This window comes from Dermacentor variabilis, chromosome 4 (assembly GCF_050947875.1).
Source record: "Dermacentor variabilis isolate Ectoservices chromosome 4, ASM5094787v1, whole genome shotgun sequence".
In the NCBI taxonomy this organism is placed as follows: Eukaryota; Metazoa; Arthropoda; class Arachnida; order Ixodida; family Ixodidae; genus Dermacentor; species Dermacentor variabilis.
The window spans coordinates 140,471,017-140,497,974 of NC_134571.1; the positions used below are offsets into that span (position 1 = coordinate 140,471,017).

The following is a 26,958-nucleotide window of genomic DNA, read 5'->3' on the forward strand; positions in this document are numbered from 1 at the left end:
AAACACAAATCGAGCTTCGTGTTCCCCTTATCCCTCTACCTCAGCTTGTGCACCCTGGAGCGATTAGATTAAAAATTAACTAGGGAAAATTCGTTGGATGGTCAATTGTTCGTGTCGATTTCCATATGGATGTAACCTGCGCACCTCTTCGAGTAGTCAAGCTCCGGAAATGGAATTGCCGTTACAGAATTGATTTGTAAAAATTTGGTTGTTTCTACAAATGGTTTTGTTTCTTTCAATAGACTCTCTGCTGAGACACGATTGAATGTCGTGCTCGATTTCTTCAAAGGTGCGCTAGCTGTTACAGGATGTGTGTGCAGATCCTAGCGCGATGTGAGCATGCATGCCGCTTACTGGACATGGCGTCGCCGCCTCCGTATCTTGTGTTTTAGGACACACCGTATGTGTGCCTGAATTAGAACCAATGCGGCAGTTTCATCACGCTGTCTTTGAATCAGAGAAATTCAGCGGTCATGGCGATGCGAAGCTATAGTGTTACGCCAGAAGGAATTGAAGTGCTCAACCGAACCTACACACTCCACGAGTAGTGGTGTCTTTTGCTGGTTTTGTGAGCGTGAGAGTCTGTCGCCGCGGCTGGTTAAAACGTTGTGGAACATATATATGATTCGGTCGTAAATAGTAATGCATCCAACCCGATTTACAGCTTAATCGTGGTTGTCTGAAGATTATGGGCTGGTATATGTGATATACTTTAAGCTTTATAAACCACCGTGTTATTCCTTGCACCCGAACCTCCAATATCACAGGCTGCCAAGGAATTTTCATAGTGCGAGTCGAGGAAAATCCGGAAAAGATATTGTTTTAATGTGCCAGTGTAGTGCAGACACCCTCCATTATGTTGAAATTCATATGAAAGCATACAAGTAATCGTGTCATTGCTGTGCGCCTCACTCCCCTCTGCAAGGTCCAGGCGCTTTCGGGCATGTAAAATAAATCCAGGTTCGGCTTTTTTGTCGAGAAAACCTGGTGTAGTGCCGATTTTGACTACCCGCCGTGGTTGCTCAGTGGCTACAGTGTTGTGCTGCTGAGCACAAGGTCGCGGGATCGAACCACGGCCACGGCGGCCACATTTCGATGGGGGCGAAATGCGAAAACACCCGTGTACTTAGATATAGGTGCACGTTAATGAACCCCAGGCGGTCGAAATTTCCGGAGTCTTCCGCTACGGCGTGGCTCATAATCGGAAAGTGGTTTTGGCACGTTAAACCCCATAGTTTAATTTTAATTATGACTAGTGTGTGCAACGAGCCATGCAACTGCGTATAAGCCCTCGCTTATGATAGAGAGAGAGAGAGAGAGATAGAGAGAGAGAGAGAGAGTTTACGCAGGCGCACTTTTCCGCGTGCCACTCGCGCTATACAAGTGGCATCTCAAGGCTGAGCGCCGGCGGCCATGTGGCGATGCATGCATGTGCATGGCAGAGGGGGAGCGTTCTCTTTTATTGTTTCACTCGCTTCACCACGCTGTTGTCGCATGCGTGGAGGTTCACGTGGATGGCGATTTTCTGTCTTTTTTTTCTTTTTGTTTTTTGAGCGATAGTCGATGTAAGGGCGACCACAGCTGTGCAATGGTGTGTGCTCGTCTGCTAATGTGTCCGTGGCAGCTACTAATAAAGCGCTTGCGCGGCTTAACATGGCTTCCAAAAACCGGAAAAAACAAAGATTAGTGAGAAGTGAGGGTGAACCGGAAATTTCCAGTGTTTTCTCTTTGTTTTCGGTCCATAATGAAATAAGAGAGGCAAAAAAAAAAAAAGCTTTTTGACTCTGCTTCCGTGTCATTTCGATGGTCACCTTGCAGAAGCGGGAGCCTCCACACCACATTTATTCTGAACTAATGCATAACTTGTGTCTGTTTGCGCGCTTGAGTACGTCTGCGTTGTGGCAGTTGCGTACAAATATATATGTAATCGCGAGCCGCACACGACGCGAGTTGTACGCTGCCGAGTAACGGGAACTCCGATCGTATACCCCATTCGGCCAGCTTGGGTGCCGATACGGTTGCACTCAACGCGCGAAAAAGTCGTCGTCGAACCAGTCGGCTGTAACCACCGTTGTACGCGCAAGGACCCCGGAACGGAACAGTTCGGGCTCTTGTGGGTAAGCTTGTAACGTTTGCACGATATCGCCGAGAGCACGTGAGCGGCATCGTCCTCCACCGATTCCGCCGAAAGCTTCCGTTTCCAGGCCTCGGCGGCGCCCATCCGCGTTTGGGGTCGGAAGGGCAAGATCATTTGTGCACCTACGTTCGTGTGCACATTACAACAGAAACACCAGGTGGACGAATTTGAAGAAGCGCGCTGCGGTGTCTCTCGTACACGAAGTTGTTGCGTTGACGGAATGAGCCCGGCAGATTCGTTCGTTTCTGGACCGCGTCGTCGTCTGCTCGCTCGACCTCGTTCTCCGCGAGTAAGTCACGCAGGGACCAAGTGCGCCGCCGAGCCCCCGAGGTGATTACGTGGGTTTTTGTTTGCGCCTGCGGGCCAAGTTACCTCGGAAGCTAAATATTACGCCCGTTTAGTTTTGGGCACGGCAACAAAGAGAACGAGAAATGTCTTACGTTGTCTGTAGGCCTAATTTCTGTAAGTGCTTGCTTACCGTCGCGATTAATTATCCTTGCTGACCACCAGCGAGTCACGCTGGAATGGAGCACGCGACAAGAACGACCACCCACCAATGCCTATTTTGTTCTACTTATTTACAACTTTCTTAGCTCAAAAAAAATAAAAATAAAAAACAGAAACGGACGCGATGAGCGTGCTCTCATCCCCCCCGTTTGCCCTCTCCTAACTTCAGGAGAGCGTCTGACCAGCGTGTGGTCAAGAAGGCCCTAATTACAGAGCCTTGCTGGCTTTCCGGCATGGTGCGGGATCGTATTCGAATTTATAGGCTTCTTTCTAGTTTTTCTTTCTTTTTATGCCATATAAGGCAGCTGTCCCCGAAAAAGAAAATTAGCGCCACAGAGCGCTGTGACGTAGATTCGCTTGCATCTGTTAGCAAACTACCTTGAAGACACTTCTTATGCGCACTTTGTTTTGAACATTTCAGAAAAATAAAACGTGGCTATGTCGTGTAGGCCATGGCCAGCGAGGTCGGATGGCGCGCCGCTGTGTAGGCGCAATTTATTTTCGTCCTCGTCGAGGAAACCGCGTGGCGCGCTGCAGTCGTTTCGGTGGTGGCGACATCTCGCGGCTGTGACACTAAACTTTCCTCACGTGCCCGCGACAGTGCCGGTTATTTGAGCGTTATATATAGTCGGTTTTAAGGCAGATTAGACATTTAAATTACAATTTATACCAACAGGTGTTTTTGAAGGGATTGTTTCATCTTCGTGGCGAACTTTGCACCAGCCATTACGAAGTATCTTCTGCAAAGCCTTAGATTTTACACAGCTTCTCACCGGCACCACAAGGACCATCGTTTAGGAAGGGGTGTGAGTGATCGCTGCTGCTCCATCACCACTTTTGGCGCACACACACATATATATATATATATATATATATATATATATATATATATATATATATATATTTGTTACTCTCTGTATATTCTATAGCTGTTAGGCACTTACGATATATTTTATATGCATATTTTATCTATAGTAATATAATGTGGCCAACCTAGCTTCTCCGAGCTGCTCCCAATTTTTGCGGCCGGTGCTACGACGGAGATTGCTGCTCCTCGGGCGCCTCAAGTCGCCCTGGCATTGCACTGCCGCCAGGGTCGACTTGGCACTTCCCCTCCGCTCTGGGAAGTGCACCTTACAAATCTGAAAAAAGAATGGCCATGGTGCGGCTTGAACTGCATCGCTCTTCACCGGAGTGCGCCATGCGTATGTGCAATGTCTGATTCGCATCACGTTTTCGTGAAATGGCGACGCGTGTCCGCTCAGTCAGTCGTTAAGGGCCACTTTTCTCCGCTTTGTGGTTTGCTTGATTACACAGACCCTTGTGTGTCACTTGTGCTGCTTGGTGGAATTCTGTGACGTTCCAACCCTCACGAAAACTTTTACACACGTGAACACGCAACATTTAGGGCGGGATTAGAGAAACGCAGTGCGTCTTAGCTCATGAATGACCCTCCCGTGTGCATCCTCCCCTTCCGAATGCACAAAAATTAAAGGAGGAACGCTGAAAATAAGCATACACGAATTAGGCTGACCGGATGGTGTTGATGTTCATGTCCAAGACGGAGACAGGGGAGGAAGAAATAATTCACCGATGATTACGATACTCGTTAATGCGAAATTTGAGCCTAGCTCCATGTGTGTGTTCATTGCGCGATATGTTGGCTGGCGCGGACAATCTGTCTCGTGCGGCACGTTGCAGACGGAGCGAAGTTTGGCGCTTTGGAGTTCGCGAGAGGCAGCGTGTGGGTGACGCGTGGGCGCGATTCACAGTAGCCGCCACGGACAGGCGTCTACTCCTGCAGCGCTTTCTTTCCGTATATGGTATCGGTGGACGTGCTCGCCGCATGCCTTATCAATGGCGTCATCTGTGAAAACGCGCGCTACCCTGGCGCTATCTCGTAGCGATCGTCGCCGCAGAACACGTCTTGCGCAGCACTGCGAACTTCTTCTCACGCCTTCGGCATACCCTCCTCCGCCGCTTTCCACCTAATGGTTCCGCTGCATCCTCCTCCTCCTCTTTCCTCCACGCGCTTCTTCGCCACTGCCGTCTTTTATCCCCCGCTGCTCCCTGCGTTCGCTTTTTCGTCCTTCGCTGCGCTCGGTCGCTTGGTTACGCCGAGGTACGCAGACTCTCAGCGCAGGAAAGGGCGCGTAAGTGTTGCGCTCTAAAAGAAACGAAACGAAAGTAGATGTGCCCTCCTTGTGGTTACTGTTGGTGTCCATTGACCAGACTCTTGGTCAGGCGAAAAGAGACAAGGGGCATTTTTATTTAAACTGAAAGGTACAGTAGAGTATGAATTGGAAATGTTCTATAAAATTGTTGCTGTGGGAAGACATGGAGTAAGTTTTTTTTAAAACCTCTAGTGTCACTGCACTGTAGCCATGGCAACAAAAGTGTGAGAGCACAGCTGGAGTGCCTCTATGCTTCATATAATAATTATGTGGCGTGAGAATAGAAATGTTTATCTTGTTTCCTGAACATCAGCGGCTTAAATTGCGAGACTATAGTCCTGGTCCTAAGAGAACGATTACAATAATAGATTGTGTGAGATGAAAGTGCAAGAACTGCTATGTGTGTGTGGACCTGTGAAGATGTGTACGGCCATTCTTGGTGCAGTATTAAATACCAGCAGTTTTGTTTTATTTTTTAAAGGGGCACTGTTCAGCTGCATTCATAACTCACATTTATTTTATACCAGACACGTCAGTTTTATTGTGAGGTAGAGGCTTGGTAAGCCAGAGAACACGTAACAACGAAAGACAGCCTTGAAGTCACTGTTAGCGACTTAATGTTCTCCTTGCCTGGACATTGAGGCACTCTATAGTCACTATCTTTTGAGGGCATCACGGAATTTGAACAGGGCCTGTCTCTTGTTAATAGTTAATTTAGTATACATTCATCACGTTGCATTCTAAAGGAAAGACTCACTGAGGAGTTTTGATATACTGTATCTACTCTATTGCAACGCACCCTCAATTGTAACGTGCACCCGTTTTCCATGACCAAGAAATGAAAAGTCCATTACAGCACCACGCATCTCATTATTTCATACAGAAATACAACTTTCTCTCATTTGGAAAAACAAAGAATTTACTCCCAGTGCACTAAAGTTGAAGTAAATAAAAAAAAATTGCGTTTTTGCCCGAAAAGTGAAGCGTCGATTGTGATAGCAAGTTAGTAGACAGATTTACGAAAAGCAAGGATGGTGGTTTTATCAGCCGTATAAACTTTTAAACATTCGCTTAGTAACTAAACTAACAAGCATGGTGTCATGCGCGCACAACCAAACATGAGCATGTCTCACTCAATGACCACGGAAACTTCTTATCAGAACGCTGGAGTGAAGAAGTGTGGTAGCAGGAGCAAGCGAATTGACTTTTGTGTGGCCTCTAGCTTTAACATGAACTAAGTGAAAAGAACACAGTACGGTACGCCTAGATACGTAAACTGTCTCCACCACAGGTCAGTTTCAAGATAGGGGCCGCGTGGCCTTGCCTACGTAGCAGCCGCCGGAGTAGAACACCTCTCCTATTTGCGCCAGTCCCGCACGCAAGTTTTGGGAACTCCGTACACCTGTGATGCGGCCCGATTTTCGCCTGTCGCCGCACAAGTGATCACTTTCCTTTTAATTGCGGTGTCGTGATGAACACTCGGCGTGTCTTCGCAGTTGGCACTTTCATGCTGATAGAGCAGACGCAGAAAACGGGAAGGCGGATGGTGCAGTAACCTAAGCACCCGTACTACAGCACATACAGGAAGCTACGACAGCTAGGCTCGAAGTGCGTATGAGGTGGCCCTTTTGAAATGCCGATGGCAATATAGTAGCACAGATTTAGGGTCGTACTCAATTCTAACGTGCACACAATTTTCGGACCCATTTTATCCAGAAAAAAGGGCGCATTAGATTCAAGTTAATACGGTAGGCTGAAAAATAACACGTTTTTATAAAAACAGTGACTTAATACTAAGGTACCAGTGCTACTGCAGTATGGGTACATAGTCTGAGAAAGAAAGCATTTCCCTTCATATTTTAATGTTTTGCCACCAAATAGTAAGTGAAAATTTGAGCTTCAGCAGACCAAACAGCAGGTGCATTGCATGTCTGTTGTCGAGGCTGCCTAGCACACTTCCAATTGATTTTAATCCACAAATAGAGTGCAATTGAGTCACAGTGCTCATCAAGTGCTCTGTGTCCCAGCCCTTGCTGTTGTCATTTTGGTTCATACTATATAGCATAATTTGAAGCAGTGAAGATGGGACAAGGTAACGGAGAGGATGTTGAGAAAATGCTGCTATCCTGTTTGCACTGCTTATCGAATTCATCCTCTAAAGCCTCTGCATTCAGCTGCTTGAGTTCAGCTGCTTGAGTTCAGCCTTTGAGTGTGGGCTACAACCTTTTTCTCTCCTTCCAACACAGGCTGACCAGCGGAAGGGCCCACTAGCAACCGGCAATGGCCTCGTCTGCGGGGGCGCCGGGCTCTCCCGAAGGTGGCGGTGTGCTGCCCACCCGGCGCCACCCGCTGGCTGGGGGCCGCTTTTCTCTGCGACGCCTGCTCGGTTCCTCATCATCCTTTCTCAATCGGCGCAACTTTGGCCGCTCCTGCAACTCGCCCCATGATGCCGAACAGGCTGTCCGGCCCCCGCAACGGATGCCGCCACAGCAGCATAGGGTACGTGGCGGCATCCATATTGTTGGGCGGGTGACCGAGTCGGCCCTCATGTGTGTCGAGTTTGTGTTGACATTCTGTCTATTGCGAAAGTTCTCAGGCCAAAGTGTGCTTCTGAGGAGACTGACATAGTGCCGTGCGGTGATTACTGCTGGCCTTGATCGGCTCGCTCCATTAATCACCTGTATGTCTGAGAACAGTCTGGTGCTGAAGACCACGCCACTACTGCGTGGCTTTTACGTCCACTCCATAGGGGTCCAATATTTTGTTGGATGCCACCGTGAGAACTTTGGCTTAGAGACATTTTGCGAGCATATTATATTCATAATATATATATATATATATATAACTTGATCTTGGCCTAGTTGGTGTTTGCTAAAAATGTATTTACTGCGAAAAGAGGCATGCCACAGGCAGAACAAAGGCGATGATAGGGGTGATTCTCTACTGACCAACATTGTTGTCATCTGTGTTCCTTTTAGCTGTTCGCCTCTCTGGTGGTAAACATATGTCTTTTAGTATAACTTCATTCGAGGCTCGTACTGCATTCTGTTTGCAACCCTGCTCACGTTGCAGGACACGCGGAGGAATAGCGGCGGCAGCGGTGGTGCAGCGTCTCGGCAGGGTGCCGCCGAGCGCCAGGGCAGCTCGGACACCGAGTCCCTGTGGAGCTGCGGTGGTGGCCTGCTCGAGTGCCCGCTCTGCCTGCTTGAGGCACCGGCTGAGGCGTTCCCACGGCTTGCGTCGTGCACGCACCGGGCCTGCGCCGACTGCCTGCGCCAGTACCTGCGTGTGGAGATATCCGAAAGCCGGGTGAACATCGCTTGCCCCGCCTGCTCGGAGCCCATGCACCCAAGCGACATCCGGCGCCTGCTGCAGGACGAGCTCATGGTGGCCAAATATGAGAGCTTCATGCTGCGCCGCGTCCTCGTCACTGAGCCAGATGCCCGTTGGTGCCCTGCACCAGATTGCGGGTGAGCCCTTGTTTTTCAATGATGGAACTAGCATGCGGACCCTGTCTCCCGATGGCAGCTGCTGACTGCAGCAGAAACGATGAGACAGTTCTAGGTGACTATTTCAGGGGCCTAACAGGCATGTGTCCCGGAGACATGAGGGCTTGGCAGTCTGCCAAATGGCAGAAACCAAGTGGATGTATTGTTACATTCCACTGCCAGCACAAACAACATGCGCACATGCAATAGCATTCTTCCATAATGGTCGTGTGCAACTTGTTAAAATACGCATGTCTGACTAGAATGAACAGTATACGCTTGGCTAAAACGGTCTGATGAGGGCAAGTGACATTAGAATGGTGTCATCGAGGGGTTGTTTCGGAATACCATGGCAGTGCTGCAGAGGTTGCATAAGATGGCATTCAGATAGTCTCACATTAATTACCAGGTCTAAGGGCAACAATATTGCTTCGTAGATGCATTGCAGCATGCTCACACTTCCAATAGATCTTAATTGCCATATTTCATCGTTCTTGCAGCGTTGTCGCAGTGGTATGAATTGGCTACTCAATGATGTCAGAAGCAACAAAACGTGCAACTTTTCCACTGCTCTGCCTGCCCTGGAAGCACTCGCCTTTTCAAAGTCATCGGTCATGCCCAAATCTGAAAGCGCTTATTTGCCCTGGGTCAAGTATGTTTGTAGTTAATCTGTGATACTGGCAGCAAACAGGTGTATCTCTGGCAGAGATTGGGCACTTATGTCCTCCAGACGTGCAAAGCGGTGTTCCAGGCTTTAGTGCATGAGAGTGGAATCTTGGAGAAACTGGAGTAAGGTTGGCACAGCTGAAACCAGCACAAATAACCGCTGCACACAGGAACGTTGAGGTTGGAGCTGCATATATATATTGCGAAAAATACCTGCGCACAGACATTCAGTGATGCACGAAAAAGCCAAAGGGATCAGAGCAGTACAACATGATCAAATTACGAAAAATTAATTTAAAATTAACAAACCACAGAAGCCATGTCGGTGAGACTGAGCGAAGCACAGGAAACATTCTGCTAAAGGAGAGAATGGTGGCTTAGTTGGATATTATGGATTCAGTGACAGCGTACTTGATGAAGCACAGATGAACATTGAAGCAAATACATACTTGTGTGTGTGTATGTTGCAGCGTTTGTCTTTGTCTCACCAAGTGCGCTACCATTGAATCAGATTCCGCTAAAAAGGCCTAAACGACCTCCCATTACATTTGCAAAAAGCTTTCTGACATTGCTTGAGCTGTGCTGTTTTGACAGGAAAGGCTGAGCCTGATGTCTGGCTTTGTAACAGTGTTCCCTATACTCCCTACTTGTTCCCTACTTGCTCCCTACTTGTTCCCTATACTCCGTTAGATACTTAATAGACGACACTGCGGAAGCTGTGCAAGGATGTGTGGGGATAGACATTTACCGCTGTGCATTTTAAGGTGTGGTTGTTCTGGATCTAGGGCACTTTCTACAGAATAACTGCTACATATATTACAACTACTATTTGTGGACGTAAGGTTGCATCGAGTTGCGTACTATTATTTGTACGTGCTAGTGCTTTCAGCATGCGATATGCTACGTTTCGGTTGCAAAAGCAAGCGGTGTGCTGTGGCCGCTAGACACCGAAATGTGTCGCTCTGCTTGTTTGTTGATAAATAGTTTCAGATCTGTGACATCTTCCGTGTAATATTTACCTCATGTTTTGCGGCATAAAAGCATAATAGTTAATGCTGCATTGAATTAGGTGATGATTACCGTGCGTCTTTCTTTCACAGGTGGCGCACTATTTCTTGTGGTGAATGCAAGTAGTGAGAGAATTCTCTCTAGCCTTCATAGCATTGCCTGCTATGTATGAAATAGAGGAGAGGTGCTTGGTGATGTGCATGGGATGGGCACCTTGCACATGGAACGATAATCTTTTTGCTAGCATCTGTGGGTAACTTTGCAGTAGTGGAAGGCATCGCTACTAAGTTGGTGTTTGTCTAATGTGAATGAGGTTGTTGCACTGTTACCACTGACCTTGCGAATGCCTTCAGAGCATCGCATCATGCCTGCACTTGGTTGTACGCCCTTCGGTTGCACTTTCTTTTTCCCGCATCAACATTGTACAAAATACTATGGAGTGCTTATATGTACTATGAAATGCCAAATGCATCAAGATGTACCGTGGCGGTCCTCATAGGAGAGCGTCGAGTAATCCAGGGTTTGACGAAACATTGTCTGGCAAGGGGCATAAACATTGTCTGGCAAGGGGCATACATTCTTCTTTGGGGATAAATGAACACCTGTCACAGGCAACAAAAAGAGCATAGTTTATGATGTTTCGAGACCTTTACAGGTGCCTTGTTCAGAAATGCGAAAAAGGTGGGGTGGTGCCTTATATACGTAATAGATGGCTTAATGAATTGATGCATTTGTCTGGCAGATTCCGTTCTTTCTTTTGCATTTCTGAACAAGGGACCCCTGTACGGGTCTCGAAACATCATAAATATTGTTCTTTTTGTGGCCTATGGTAAGTGTTTGTTTATCTCCAAGAAGAAAAAAACAGTATTAGGTATGGAGAGTACGGAAGTGTGTACGAGATTGTTCAGTTGTGTGACAAAATTACTCGGAGTACGCAATGTCTGAAAGCACACACAACATTCGGAGTAGTGTACACTGATACACCCAACTCAACACACACTCAAGAAAGTTTGCATCCTTTGAGGTTTTTAATATCTTGTCCCTTAACAATAGTCATTTATCTTGGGTGTGTTACCTTTATTTAGTGTTGCTCTTCTAGTACTTTCATGTCATGCGCAGCATGTGCATTCCTGACACAAAAGTAGGGAGCATGGAGTGTTAAATATAAAAGAAGTTTGTGCAAGATTGATGACTAATATGGTTGCAGGAGAAGATAAGTCGCCAAAATGCATAGAAAATATTTGTGGCGAAGAGTATACAAATGACCGCCTTGTGGCACGTGCAGCTACGTGGTGATAGCGAGCGGCTGCGCCAGTTGCCCCAAGCTGCGCTGCGAGCGTCCCGGTTGCAGCACGGCCTTCTGCTACCACTGCAAACAAGAGTGGCACCCCAACCAGACCTGCGATGCTGCCCGGGCGCAGCGCGCCTCCAGGCCTGCTGCCCAGGCCGGCTCGACCCTCGGGTTCCCCCATGATGAGGGCCTGCAGCGTGAGTGCCCTGTTTTATTTCATTTATTGGTACCCTCGAGACACGAAGTCATTACAGAGGGCAGCCGTATAATTCAGATATGATCCCGGTACGGTGATTCCAGTCTCCCAATGTGTGCGGGAGGAATGAGTACAGGCAAGCCTTTGTGCTATTATCGATACGTGAAGGAATATAAATATGGTGGGGAAATTCGATCAAGGCAGAGCTCTGGGATATAATAGATTTTGCGAAATAACGAAAGCCTGTAATGTCTGCGGTTTGGTGAAAGTGAGGGCATCTTGAGGGTAATTTTCGTGTGTGTGACACTAGCTGGGCAGTTGTTAATAGGAGTGTTGATAATAGGAGTAATAGGAGTGTTGATAATAGGGTGTGCGCATACTCGTATATAACAGCGGGCTACAAGACCAGCTCTGGGCGGTCCAGAAGGCCCGCAACGTGGCGGAGAACCTAGGGCTCCCCGTCCCAACGTGGGAGGTGCCCTCTACACCTTGACGAGCAGTCGGGTGTCCTTCAGGACTCTTTTTAGAAATAAAGTTTCACCAACACCGCTACCGAATTGAACCGTGTAGTGATCATGCATATAATTCGATTTGTGAATCGGTATGTCTGCTATTAGAATATACGCTGTATTTGATGTAGAGACCCGCTCGTAGCCCCTCGTGCTCGGTAGAGCGCAATCTGATTTCTTCACATCGTTATTCCTGCCCCAAAAGGTTCGCTGAGCACGCCGCTGACTGACCACCCCGGCTGACACGGCCGTGGATTTCATCCGTCACGAAAGAAGGTAAGGCGTGCGGACGCAAGAGAACCAGGTGACACAACACAGCCTTTGTGTCGTCTGGTTCTCTTGCATCTGCACACCTTACCTTCTTTCACGATGAATCCCTACCAACTACATAGCTCAACTTTCTGCACTTCTAAATGGGCTTTTTCTCTGCGAGTGCTTCTGCCCTATGCTGCATGCACATCCAGATTTTGGCCCGATGCGGGGATCGCAGATGTGCACAGCGCCCCACTGCAGCCATACAGTGTCAGCTGCCACTGTTGGTACTAGGTTCGTCCAGGCTGACAGGCATTGATCGAAACGATAACGCGACGCGGTCAGAAGGAATGGCAACAAAAGTGGCACATATTTCGGGAAATTCGAAAGCATGTGCCAAGATAGTGCCGATTAACCGCCGCGAAAGGCATGCGCTGATAGTGTTGGATACGCGACAACAAAAAATTAACGCCGCTTCAACACCCGTCAATCTGCACATGATCTCAGGTATTTTTGCGGGAACCATTCCGAGACGGCTTGCAGCCTGTTACCATTGTTGCCACATCGGTCAGCGGCGCTTATTCATCATGGCCACACTGCTTAGCCATTAGGCCTAATCGGTGTGGCTTCGTCGGCCGTCGTGACAAAATGGTGGTGAGGTCGTGGCGTCGTGTCGCACGAAGTTGCTGCGTCCCTACTGATTTTGGAATCTTAGACAGATGGCAAATCGCACCGAACTTTATACTGAAACGACGCCTGCTCTGTACCATCAGTGCCAAGTCACTGTGGCCAATCCACACAGCGCCATCGATGGCTATACGCGGAGTGGTGGTTTGTTGAGTCATGTGACGCGCAGTCCGCACTTTTGTCTGTCAAGCAGATTGGCCTTATGATAACCCACCTGCCATAAAAATGAGAAATCCCTTCTGCGATTTAGGGAAAAACTGGAAATCTGTACTTTCTTATGCAATGAAATATTGCCATAAAACGCTGGTCCATTACCAAATCGGGAACTTCATTGGTATTTAGTACAACATAATGCCATTTATTCTTTAGCTTCAGAATAAGGAAAAAGGCACTTGACTCTATTCAACAGATATTCTATCGATAAAAAAATAAAATGCATTTTGCAGACCTCCATTAATTAGAACTGAGTTGTAGCCAGTGCTCGCTTACTAATTTCTAGTTTCCTTTATTAAGAGTACACCGTTCTGTATATAATGGTTTCTATGTTCCCAAGTCACTGATACCTTGCCACATGGTTGTTATGCAACGCTAGAAGGCCCAGAAGTATGTGCAGCACGAGATTTTTTTTGCCCAAAATTTGTAAGCATTAGATGTTTCGAAAGAGTTTGTGATATTTGATATTTCATTCAATATCCGACTTCTTTTTCTTGATTCAATATTCAACTCGAGATCTGCTATTTGGTATTCGCAAAACCCTAGTCAATAATAAATGTTGTGGGGTTATCTTAAGTAACAGCTTCATAGAAGGTCGCATAGAAGGCTGCTTATCCAAGTTTAGTTCTGACAAGAGTTTTGTAGAGTAGTAATTTGAAAGAATGCGCAGAAGGGGTTGGGTGGGCACCGGCCTCTCTGCATTTGTGGTAGTCCCGAGGTCAAAGGTCGAAAGCTGTAAGGGCCGTCGCTGGTTAGGCTGGTGTGGCACTCGCAGGGAACCTCCCGGCATTTGCTCGATATTCCAGATGTTTCGGGGAAAGCTAACCCTTGTATTTTAAACGTGACACTTCACATTTTTGGCTTCAGAAAGTGCATGGGAGTGCGACCCGTCAACTCAAATAATTGCTGTGCGTCAGGGATTCCCAGCATCGAGGGGATTCCCAATCAAAAATATATTATTCTAAGCAGGTGCCCTTGGAGCAAAAGTGGATTTCTCAAGCCAACTTTTCATTGAAGGAATTGTTGGGAAGTGCTTTTGAAGCAGAGCTGAGCTCTGCCCGTCAAATACAGATTGTGCAAAGCCCCCTTTGGAAAGGCGCTGCAGACAGAAAACAAAAAAAAAAAAAGGGAGAAAAAATAAGATGGGTGGGGTTGTGACAAAAAATTGTCACATGGGGCCCCAGCTCTGATGCAGGGAGGAGCAGGGGAGGAATGCCACTTGCAGCTGATCACCAAGGCGACGGGAGAGAAGAGCCTCCGCTGCTAGGAGGGTAGCTCACCTCCTCGCACCATGGCTTCGCTAAATTTTATTTGCAATTATCTTGACTGCTACAAGGCCCTTTTTAAAAATTCTTGTGGTAGAACACTCTTTCGGTGGTGCTCCACAACGTTCAACCTATAACTGACATTTCCAACTCTGCCAGGTGGGCAACGAAATTTTGAGCCATGCAAAAAGCTTAGCTTCAGATAGAGTAGACAGTGATTGGCGTCTGTGCAGAATTTTACGTTTGAAAAATGAGCAGACGCATCACGCAAGGCTCGAAAAGCGGATGTTATTGATACCGAAACTGAAAAATAAATAAATAAATAAAAATACAGAAATTTATAAATAAAATGCTGCCATTGCCGCTCGCTGGAAGCCACACGACTCGGATCGCACGACTCCTGGCCAGACAGTGGGAACGGAACCACATGCATTAGTTGGCCCTAAATTGGCTCGTTTCGTTCCGCGGGTATAGCGCCTTACAACCAGACTCTCCGGTTGGTCGGCCATGCAGGGGACGACATCAAGCACTGCCCCTGCTGCAAGGTGTTCATCATCAAGATGGACGACGGGTCGTGCAACCACATGACGTGCCGCCTGTGCGGCACCGAGTTCTGCTGGCTGTGCATGAAGGAGGTCTCGGACCTGCACTACCTGAGCCCCTCGGGCTGCACCTTCTGGGGCAAGAAGCCCTGGAGCCGCAAGAAGAAGATCCTCTGGCAGCTGGGCATGCTCGTCGGCGCACCCGTCGGCATTGCCCTCATCGCGGGCATTGCCGTGCCTGCCATCGTCATCGGCATTCCCGTCTGGGTTGGACGAAAGGTGACGCAGGGGCAGTCTTTCGAAACTGTAGAGGTTTTGGGAATTGACTAGCTGTGCTTATAGTTCTTTCACCAGGTTCCACTCCCTCGGGAGTGCTTGTCATTGAGGATTGATGCATGTGGCATGCTTGCTTGTTTGTTTCAGTATTGCTTGATAAATTTTGCCATAGATACCCGTTGTGGTTGCTTGTGCAATGAGAGAGTACTACCATTTCTACTAGTCGATGAACAAGCGGCCTAATGATTTAGCCCTGAGGTTCTTTCTGTTCCAATCTTGGTGTGTGCTTGTGCACGCATGCATAAATGTGTACTTCACATTTCCATGTATTGCTTAGAAAATCTTGTTTTCACTGCCAGTTCTTTAGTATTTAAGCACTGAACATGCTTGGGAGGCTTGACGAGTGTATTCAAGGAAACACTTTTATTAGGTATAGATAGCGTACTTTGCGAGCTTTTAGGATCTGCTCTCTGTGTGGTTGTGGGCAACGTAAGGAATATGTGCAAGCCAGCTGTCCTTGACATTTGCCTTCTTAGGTGTCAAATTTGGTATGTGTACTGCATATAGACCTGCCCTCATTTTGAAAGAGCAAGAAATTTAGTGTTGTGTTGCAAGTTGTGCCTGTTGTCATGAACACTGAAGGATGGGACAAGTTGATTACTAGAACTGTGGCGCACATTTACCAGCGCAACTGGACGGTGCAGTGAGCACAGAAACGGATGCTCCCCCCAAAGGCCAGTGTTTCTATTGCGGCTTTTACTATGCAGAAGCTGATGGGTCATCATCTTGTTTTCGGCTTGCCGTGTATGTGTCTGCTCCAGAGCATGGAACTGGTGAGAGAGATGGCACGCACAAAGGAAGGGGAAGGGGCCACATTCACATGCGAGATAGTGCAGTACAGTTACACCTTGATTTAACGAATTGTTCTACAGCCAACGTCTGATTTTTCTGACTCCCAAGGGACCATGAAAATGTGTGAGAAATCGGGAAGTCTGAAAAGATGAATGCATGCAGAAAACGCACTATTTTGTAGGTATTTCTCGGATGGAGAGTGTCATGGACGGAGCATCAGACTTGCAAAATCTGCCAATGCATCATTGAGGTGGCTCTGAAAAGAGCCATTTATAAATCGGGGGGGGGGGGGGGGGGGACGACAGTGGATGCCATCAATGTAGCCGACGCTATCTTTAGCTGGGTCAACGCTGCCTGTTACTGCTTTAGCAGCGCGGAAAAAATCATTCATCCTCTTTTGCATGGTGTTCCGCTTGCCCACGACGATGTTGCTCCTATTTCAGCCAGGGTCATATCACTGTACACTTATGACAGCATCATCAATGTTTGCGTCAACTCGCAGCTCATTGACTGTGTAGGTGCTGACTATACATTTTCAGTATCGGAGTCAACCGAACCCACCGTCACTTGACGGACGATTTCATCCTCAGCTGACTTTGCACAAAGTTTGAGATCTTTGTTGGCGTTGGCAAAGCCTTCAAAAGTTACCCCAGTTGGAATCGAAACGCCAATGGCACGCAGGTCATTGAACGCAAAGTCCATAAAAGGAGATTGATCGTACATGCTGTCGTTTTACCCGATCAAGATGGCAATCTCGTTGCCGAGTGTGAAGCCCGGGTGGCGAAAGCAGCTGCAAAGCGTCTCTTGTGTAACAGCCTTCCATGGGTCCACAAGCATGCCAACAGCAGATCTAAGGTCAACGGTGTAACTTTTCGTGCTGTCTGAGCACAGTACCATGTGGCTGAGCAAACATGACCTGTACTGAAGCTTCAGCTTGCGGATTACGCCTTGTTCTATCGGCTGCAGGATTGCCGTGGTGTTCGGCGGCAGAAATTCCAGCTATATAACATTTAGGTCTCTGATGTGGCCATGCGCAACCCAGTTTTCCACAAATAGCAGAATTTTTCGATTGCGCTGTTTGAACCTTCTGTCAAACTTGCGAATGCGCACTTCAAATAACTGCTGTGTTATCCAGGCATTTTTGTTGACCTCGTACTGAAAAGGTAGGGTTGTCCCCATAAAACACCTTGGATTCTTCGGTTTTTCTATGACGAGCATCGAAACTTCTATCTGCCTGACATGTTGCTGCCGCCATGACAGAGGTCACCAGGGAATGCAAGCATTTCCTCTGAGAGCATTTTGTGGAACAAACCAGTTTCATCGCAGTTTCAAATTTTCTGAGGCGTGAACTGCTGCATCAAAGACTGCAGCTTTCCATTCTAATGCTGCACGACGGCTGAATCGTCAACAGCGCGGCTTTCACCACACATCTTGAACTTGAGGTCATTGCGATTCTTGAAATTTCTGAGCTACCAATCGCTGAACTTGAAGTCCTTGACGCTCATTTGAAGTGCTAAAGCCTTCGCCTTTTGCTTCAAAATGTAACCCGAGACCGAGATTCACTTTGTGGTCATATTATTTAACTACACGAGGAGCGCTTCCTCAAGCTACGGGTAAATGCACTGACTCACATTCTTTTGCTGAGTCCGGTGGACTTCGTCATGAAATCCAAAACCTTTTGCTTAGAAATTCCGAAATCCTTGCCCACGTCGGCTTGTCACTGGCAGATTTCAACTTGCTTGATGATGACGGCTTTCCTTTCCATCGTCAGCCTACGATAGGGCTTTGAGTGCTTCGAAGTCATAGACGAAGATGATGAAGGCGTAGTCAGCGCCATCACTGTCAGCGGCAAATCGGCTCAATGAAGAGCACAGCACCGAAGCTGGAAGCTTCTTAGTGGATAAACACAAAATACTACTATGGCCATAGCTATGGCTGGCTGCAGATGCGAACGGATTGGCATGTGAGAGCGTTGGTTTGAGGTTTCAATGTGATACAGTGGCCGCAGTGCTACAGCTGGCTATGGCTAGCGGATTGGCATGCAAGAGTGGGGGCTTGAGGCTGCGAGGTAATAAAAATGGCGGCGATGGATACTGCTTTAGACCCGTGGTTAGAGGCAAAAAGTCTTGAAAAATCAGACGGCGAAGGGTTTGAATGCCCGAAATTTTAGCCGTTTTTATACATTGGTTCTATGGGGTATGTGACGGTGACATGAAGGAGTCTGAATTATCGGGCATGTCCGAAAACTCGGACGTTGACTGTATGTATTGTAATTTGATTTCCATATGTGCCGTGTATTTTTAGATTATATTTATTTCTTTGTTCGTTTGTTTATCCTTATAACACATAATATAACAAAGTGCAATTAATCACTATTTCAATGTAACAAAATTTCACAACTGCACGTAAGGTTGCAAGATGAAAAAAAAAAAAAAACTGAAAAAACAAACACAAACAAACAGAAAGGCTTCCAGGGTTGTCGCAGCACTACGTGAAAAGATTGTTTCTAAATAGCACTCTCGTATATTCAGGCAGCATAGTAGTGGGCTGTGGTGACGAGGTGTAAGAGTATTTACCATATCTTTCCGTGTATAACCCGCCTGCTCGTATTGTGACACTCCCAAAAGGAAAAACAAAAACAAAACATGCATGTAACCTGTGGAAATAATGGCGTACAGTGCTTATATTTCTGTACGAACAGTCTCATTCACAGATGCATGGCTCTTCCACGTCGTATCTTCGGCCAGCGGCTATGTTCCCCACCTCTTTGACTGCACTGATAATCTTCAGCTTCTGCTGTGCACTATAAAAAACTGTAGCTTATTGTGAAGTGCACTGCATTGTGATCCCAGTTCTGGTTCCCTTGGGCCACGTGCGCTATTCACTAACTACCGATACAGTCAAAACACATAATAGCTACCCGAAAAGAGAAGATCTGGCGACCACGAAAGAGGGGAGAAGGGATCTACAGTGTTCGGAGGTGGGGAGCGGGTGGGTTCCCTTGGTGATAACGGAATTTTGGCAAGCGTTCCTTTGAGATGTGACCTCACGGCAACACAATGCGTGCTGCCAGGAAGCCACACCTAAAGATGAAATTTGCGTGTTACCCACAGCCCGATTTTACTGTCAAATAAAAAAAAAAAATTCTGGTGCTAGTTGTAGATGCAAAGATACGGTATTTGTGTTACAGGAATTTTTCTGATTGAGTCCATGAAGTGCTGCACAGTAACCATTACGCACTGTCCAAGAGAGCTAGGAAACTGCTGCTTCTTTTACTGCTTTTCTTTAATGCTCTCTTGGTTCTACAGTTTTAGAAGGATGACTGTCACATGACTGTCACAACAGCAGGCAACTGTCTCTGTTTTTCTACTTGCTTCTCTGCGAGGGCCTCAAATGAAAGCTGGTGTCTCTCTGTGTTTCCTCCCGTCTTTGTCTTTTTCTCGTTTGTACTGCCCCCATGGCGCAGCTGCACTCCAAGTACGACCTGCGCACCACGAGCCGCCTCAAGCGGAATTTCGTGGTGACAAGTGGCGTGGTGGCCTCGTTCCTCGTGTCTCCGATCATCGCCGGCATTGCTGTCGGTGAGTCGTGGGATGTGTGCAGCGGGCATCGGCGGCTGTGTGGCCTTCGGCTGAGGTGCAAGGCACTCCGCGCTGTGTGAATATCGGCTCCAGCAGCTGCTAGCGGGGTGGTGGCAGAATGCACAAACTGTTCGTACACCATGTGTTCAGGTGCAGGTTAAGGCCACCCTCTGCAGTAGCTCACTGGATGTGGCCTCAGGCTGCTGAGCTCAAAGGTTCGATCCTGGCAACAGCATCTGCATTTCGATAGGGGGTGAAAGGCAAAAATGCTCATGTGCTTACTTAGCTTTAGATGTACATTAAAGCAACCCAGGTGGTCAAAATTAATCTGTGCTCCCAGCACGACTAGGTTGGGCCTTGTAGTCGAATTGCAGTTCTGACATGTAAAATTCCAAAATTAAAATTTTTTTATGTTAAAGCCTTGTGGTGGTCAAAAGCTAAGGGCCATGCGATCGACGATAGAAGTACGGTTTGTACACCACCTTGAAATCCTCGTAAACCCTTGAATTTGGGAAAAAAGAGTTCAAGGGTCCTTCCAACTCTTTGAAAATAAATGTGCTACTTGAACTCTTAGATAAATTGGGGTTGGGGGTGACTTGAACATTGAAAGTGACGAATTCGGCATCAGGGCTATGCCATAGACACTGTCTAGTGGGAGTGTCACTAAGCAGTGTATTGTGGCGTGCCCACGGCCACTAATGGCAGGCGTGTTTAAATTGCCATTGTGGAGCTAGACAAATCCAGATCACACGACCACGCTGTATGTACCACTATTTTTCTTGTTTTCCTAGCTGGTTCATACCGCAGCCACCGTGGCTCCATTTTCAAGCCCTGAGCTGTGGAAATGCAGGGCTCAAGGTTTCAATTATTTGGCTTTGACGTGACGAGTATCTTTGACTGAAGCCAAGCACTATGAAACGTCGTGCTCATTGGCAGCTAACATCAATACAATGGGCAAGTCAACTTTGAAAAGTGACCTGAGGAGCTTGAGGCATGGTTCGAACTAAGCAGGTGCATATCTGCTAGAAGTTTGCAGCCAAGAAAGAGATTTCACTATTTTGAAAAACGAAATCTTGCAGTTTTACGGGCCCACAATCTGATCATGAGGTTTGCTGTGCTGAGGGACTCTGCCTTTATTTTGACCACCTGGGGTTCTTTACGTTGTAGGGTTCTCACCTGTACTCTCGGGACAAAGGAACGACAACACAGTAGTGCAAACAATCACAGGGGCATTTATTGCACCTTTCATAGATCAATGCCTGCTAGCCGAGTTGCTATCCACAAAACATGTCGATGGGCGCGGGACAAATCTAGGAAGTCTGACTCACCGCGACCGGATAGCGAGCGAATATGTTCGCCCCATGCTGGATCCCAACGCCTGGTTGTTCGCACGTACGGTCAAGTGAACGGTGGCGCTTTCGAAGGAGGCCACGCGAGACGGTCTCGCAGAAGCATGGATCGGCGCGCGCGCGGGACATCCGCGGCACTCGCTGACCTGCCACCAAAGAGACAAGAGCCTTCCTTTTCCGCGCCCAAGTAACCCTGCGGTGAGGCGGCGTTAGCAGCGCAACACTCGCGCCATCTCTCGTACCGCGCCTCAACCAGACCGACTGCTGTGGGCATCACACAGGCCACGCGGCGAAGCGGGATTGCAGGAGACGGGAGCTATCCGGGAAAACACGATATCAGGGGACGCGTGCAAGTCGCGCATCCCCACATTTATGCAAATGAAAGTACGCAAATGTTTTTTTTGCATTTCGCTCCTATCGAAAGTCAGCCAGAATGGCTGGGATTCAACCTTGAGCTCGGCAGCAAAGCCATATTCACTATTTTTCACTGTATGTGTATATGGGTGTTTCTTCCCCCTCCTTGAACTTTGAGTTGAATGTTCTGTACAAACCGTGGATAGAAAGAAAGTTAAAAAAACATCCGAGGACACCTAAGCACTTCTTACACAAGTTGTGAATGCCAAACCATTAATGTCCAGTTGAACGCCACTGAGTGATTCTTCAAGTTATGAACTCCTTGCAGGCAAGCGAGTGCATTGAGACGCTTGGCGCGTTTTGATTTGGCCTTAACGAAGCACAATTAGAATGCATGCGAGAGCTTGTGGAGACAAGGAAGATGCAGATAACACAGGATTGTGAGAGTGAGGGTGACGGGACGTAGTGGCGATGCCCTCTCCCCTCGCGCAACACCTGGCACACCACTGTGGCCGCAGGTGTTCCCTTTCACCTGTTCTACTCCGTCGAGGCATGCCCATGCCGTGGCATCACAGCCAATGACGTGCTCGTGACGTGGCGTCGCAGTGTATGGGAGTTCGGGTGCTGTTTCTCTGGTACAGATGCTGGCTTTTTCACTCAGTGAGCCATTTGACACTTTTCTATCAAGAGGCATTCCTCCTTGCCGCCTTCAAGAGCCAGCCAACCTAGCAGCGTTATCGGTATGTTCGTTTAACATGATGGTAGACATAAGGATGGGAAGACAGCGGTACGGAGCAGGGTTAGCATATTCTCTGGTTGAGATTCAAGTCTAAGGACCGGAGGGTGGCAGCCCATGTTATGTGTGGAGCAGCTAACCAGTGGAATACAGTTCCGTGCATTGATACTTTCCTGTTTATTACATTTCCCCAGCTTTTATACGCTGTGAAAGGCTGGTCACGCTTAGTTTTCATAGGGCTCTCATTTGTTCGTGGTAGCCGAAAAGTTTGCTCTAAACGGGATCATTATGAGTGGGCATGGCTGTACTAGAAAGGGCTACGTGTGTCCTGGACTCGTTCCGGCCAGCGATTTGTGATTTTATCTCCAACCTGTATTGCCTGCCTCTGCCCCCACAGGCATCGGCGTCCCCATCCTGCTGGCCTACATCTACGGGGTCGTTCCAGTGTCCCTGTGCCGTTCTGGTGGCTGCGGCGTCACCACTTCCGCGTCGGGGGTCCGCATCGAGTTTGACGAGGAAGGCGAGGGCGTGGGCGGGATCGGCAGCGGGTCCGTTGGGGTTGCGGCTGATGGTGCAAGCGTGGACACTGCTGGGGGCATTGCTCCGGCCAGCATAGGCGAGGCGGCCTCCCTGGGGATGTCAGGGGGTAGCCCCAGCCTCGGCTCGCACCTGGACACGGTGGCAGGCGCATCCAACACGGCGATTGCTGGCCACTCTCTCACCGGAAGCATCGCCTCGGCCAGTGCCCACTCCCACCGGTGAGATTCTTGTTTTCCGTAACTGAGAATTTGCAAGATCCCGGAAGTTGGTGGCCCCATAGTACTTCAAGCAACAATGCCAGCCCTGAAAATAGACAGCAGTGGCATTTCACTAGTTTTTTAGATGAAATCCAGAGTATTCACTTGCCCCCATACCTTTTATGTGAACTATCGCCAGTGATGACTGCATGATTACGACTAGGCTTCAAGCTCTCGCAAGCCACAGTTGCAGCAGGCTTCATAAGTTGATCTGTAGATTATGCCACTAGAGTAGCTACTACACAAAAACCTTCATAGGTGCCCCTAGTATCAGCTCGGAGGCTGTCCAAATGTCTCAAACACTGTAAAAGCTAATAAAGGGAAAATGAGACATCCACCCAATCGGAGCAGTTGCTACAAAGGAAACTAATATTGTAATATTGTCTTTGTAGCAATGGGAACGATCGGGTGCATGCCTCATTTTTCCTTTATTAATCACTGCTCTCCACCTTGTAGGTTTTCCGGAGAAATAATATGTGAAACGGTAAAAGTTGTTGTGTAATAACTGTAGGAACATAGAATTTTAGTGCAAGCACATTTATTTTACCGTAATATTGTCATTACTGCAAAGCTGGGTTCTGTATTTGATAGAATAACTAGTGCGTTGTGGTTTGTCTTCTTTAAGGGGCAACAACCAATGTTTTTGAGTTTATGGTAACTAAAAGGGATATTAAGAGGAAGCTTTAGCTCGGGCACAACTCCAACGCAACCTATTCAAGTACATGTAAAACGCAGAAACGCTTTTCTAAGTTAACCCCTGGACAGATTTTAATTAAGTTTGTTCCATTTAAGAGAGAAAGTGAAATTCTAGTGACTGTTGGAAGTGGAATTTCAATTTAGGGCCTGAATATTGTTTAAAGATTTCCAAAAATTCAAAAGTTAAAAAGAAAATACATAGAAGCACGAAGTTTACAAATTAATGGCTCTGCATCAAGAACAGATATCGCGGTTCTATAAACAGCATCTATGAGAACAATCAAAGCAGACAAATTCGGTATATATGAACTTATATATTAAGTGAATTCGTTATGTTGTGCACAAGGGTTGTGCAAAAGCTGTATTTCCATATTACTAAATTTTTTTGAAACTCGTGTAACATATCCGTTTTGTCCGCTTTAGATGTGCTATTAGATGCAATTCACAGAATTGGGATATCATTTTTCATTGCTGAGTTAGAGTTGTAAACTTGATAGTCTTGTTTTCTGAAGATTTTCTATTCTTGCCAATTTTTTAATAAAAATTGACGACCTAAATGAAAATTTGAAACCAACAGTCACTAGAATTCAAGTTTTTCTTTTAAATACAACAAACCGCGTCAAATTTGGTGAAGTCGTTGCCGAGAAAAACAAATTCTCCTTTTACATGCATTTAGATAGGAGCGCCCGAGCTAAAGCTTCTTCTTACCCGCCGTGGTTGCTCAGTGGCTATGGTGTTGGGCTGCTGAGCACGAGGTCGCGGGATCGAATCCCGGCCACGGCGGCCGCATTTAGATGGCGGCGAAATGCGAAAACACCCGTGTGCTAACACTTAGGTGCACGTTAAAGAACCCCAGGTGGTCAAAATTTCCGGAGTCCTCCACTACGGGGTGCCTCATAATCAGAAAGTGGTTTTGGCACGTAAAACCCCAAATATTATTATTATTAAAGCTTCTTCTTAAGCGAATGCGTGTGTCTATCTTGTAAACGGTGTGGATGTAATGCCTCGAAATTGAGGGGCACACTTACTGTAACAAACATACATACCGTTTAAAGGCAGCTCCAGAAAAGGAATTGCGAAGGTTGAAGGGGCAACTTGATGGCCACAGTTAAAGAAGAAAGCTAGTGATGGTGATGATGATCTGCTTTCTGAAGTTTGCTAGGGTTTCAGTGTGCGTTTGATGTCATGCCATGTTTGAATACCAGCGTATTCCAAGATGAATGTGCAAACAAGGTAACGACGTCTGATGACGACGTCAACACAAACGCAGCGCCACATGCATGTGTTTACATTCTCTCACGTCTGAGCATTGTCTAAACTACACTGGCATCCCCCAAGTTGCCTACTCCACTTCTCATTATTGTTTTTTCTCACGGTTTTCCTCCTCTCTGTGGTCACTGCTCTCAGGCTGGAAGTGCAGGCGGAGGTGTCATCGAACAAGCGCTTCAGCCTGAGCAGCCACAGCGAGACTGCCTCTGCCACGGTCAGTCTCAGCGAGCGCTCGGCCAACATGTCTGGCCTGGCGGACGACGCCGCCAGCACCCGCGCCCTTGCAGGTTCCATCGTTGGATACAGGTGCGCTATTTCTCCACAGGGCTTTCTCTCTCTCTCTCTCTCCTGTTGGCCAGAACCAGACAGATTGTCGCACGAACAGTTTACAGCTAATACAGGAAAAGCTTGCTAATTCGACACTGTTCATTTGGACAGGTATTTTGGTCCCGCAATAAGTGCATGTTAGTCTATGCGACCAAAAGTTTGTTAATTTGGCAGAATGCCGACTGCTATCACTGCACGAAAGTGAAGTAAAAGCAGCAGTAGCACCACTTGAGTAAAATCGAAATGTGGAAGGCATCGCCATAGCATGGTGATTGTCACCTGTGGTGACTGCAGCGCCACCGACCGTCTGTCTTTTTTTCATTTTTTTTTTCTTATTCTCATCGATCGCCTATACCATTTTCCCTTTTGTAACTGTTGTTGTCATCTGTTCTTGTCAAGTTTTCTTTTTTTCATTGTTGCCGTGTGGTGCATGTCCTTCCACCTTGCACTACACCGATGGTAACGTTGGCTAAGCAACAGAAGTATGTGGCCAAGGACTTGGCAACTAACGTCGAAATCTTGTAAACGTCCAAGAATGGTGCATCGCGACAAGACGTCATGAAAAGGCAGGACGTGAAAAGCACTTCGCACGCATATGTGCAAAATGAACTGCAGATTCTGCAAGCCTTTGAAGGCAAGAAGTTTCATGTTTCAAGAAAGCAGCTGCGAACTGCAGCTCATCCTCAGCTGCAAGAAGCTTTGTTTTGGTGGATGACCGACTGTTGCAGTGCGCATCTGCCTTTGAGTGGACCTCTGATAATGATGCAAGCGCAGAGGTACTCGGCAGTGGTGGACATTGATTCATTCAAGGCTTCCGAAGGCTAGTTTATGAGGTTGCGAGAGAGGCATGAACTCGTTTGCAGAAGTGCGTGCCGGAAAATGGGCAGTGTTGATGAAAACATGACCACCGAGTAGAGAAATGTGCAGCTGCTTCAGCACATTGCTGCATATAATTCAAGTTATGTGTTCAATGCCGACGAGATTGCGCTCTTTTTCAAGGCTCTTCCGGACAAGGCGGTGACATTCGAAGGAGGCTCGTGCATTGGTGGCAAGAAGTGCAAGCAAAGAATAACTGCTTCTTGCCGCCAGTATGACTTAAACGGACCGGTTGCCCCTTGTAGTCACGGGGAAGGCTCAAAACTTACATTATTTCAAAAATATCATTAGCTTTCCTGTTGAATACCGGGCAAACAGGAAGGCTTGGAGGACCTCGGATATTTTTCAAGGCTGGCTGCAGCAGTTGGACCGGCAGTCCACCTCCAAGGGGCATAAGATAATAATGGTCATCGACAACTGTACAACTGCAGTGCACATAACTGCATGATAGAACTGAAAAGCATCGAAGTTGGTTTTTTCTTCATTTTTTCTGCTGCCTGATACTGCTTCTGTTCTTCGACCCAATGACCAGGGTATCAGTATGTGAAATCTAAATACCGAGGGCGACTGCTAGAGCGGATGCTTTTGTGCTCAGAAGTTGGGAAGCATTACGAAGTGAACCATCTTAGTTCGGTGCACATCATAGCTCACGTGTGGAAGAACACACCTCGACATGTTATCGCTGACTGTTTTCAGCACAGCTTTTTTGTAAGGCCTGAGCACAAGCATGCGGCAGTAGCCGAACAGGTTCCAGCGGAGTCCAGCAACAATGACTGCCTGAGCTTTGACGCTGCTTTGCCAACTAATGTGGCACTTGCCGATTACATGCGTTTGATTATGGTGTTGCCACAGCTGGCCGGCTAACCGATAGAGAAATCCTAAATGACGTTACGCGCTCCCAGGACGACCA

The 26,958-nt window shown here is 47.4% G+C and overlaps 1 protein-coding gene across 5 annotated transcripts in view; it reads left to right on the plus strand.

Moving 5' to 3' along the window:
- The window catches only part of LOC142579861 (E3 ubiquitin-protein ligase RNF19A-like), a 123,600-nt gene that overhangs the window by 75,725 nt on the left and 20,917 nt on the right, over nucleotides 1-26,958 (plus strand). For all 5 annotated transcript variants that reach the window (XM_075690482.1, XM_075690481.1, XM_075690485.1 and 2 more), the window contains 7 exons: nucleotides 7,065-7,317; nucleotides 7,891-8,288; nucleotides 11,266-11,468; nucleotides 14,907-15,214; nucleotides 19,530-19,644; nucleotides 22,481-22,841; nucleotides 24,984-25,151. In XM_075690482.1, coding sequence (XP_075546597.1) covers nucleotides 7,099-7,317; nucleotides 7,891-8,288; nucleotides 11,266-11,468; nucleotides 14,907-15,214; nucleotides 19,530-19,644; nucleotides 22,481-22,841; nucleotides 24,984-25,151 — 1,772 coding nt within the window. In that variant the 5' untranslated portion in view covers nucleotides 7,065-7,098. The remainder of the gene's footprint in view (nucleotides 1-7,064; nucleotides 7,318-7,890; nucleotides 8,289-11,265; nucleotides 11,469-14,906; nucleotides 15,215-19,529; nucleotides 19,645-22,480; nucleotides 22,842-24,983; nucleotides 25,152-26,958) is intronic.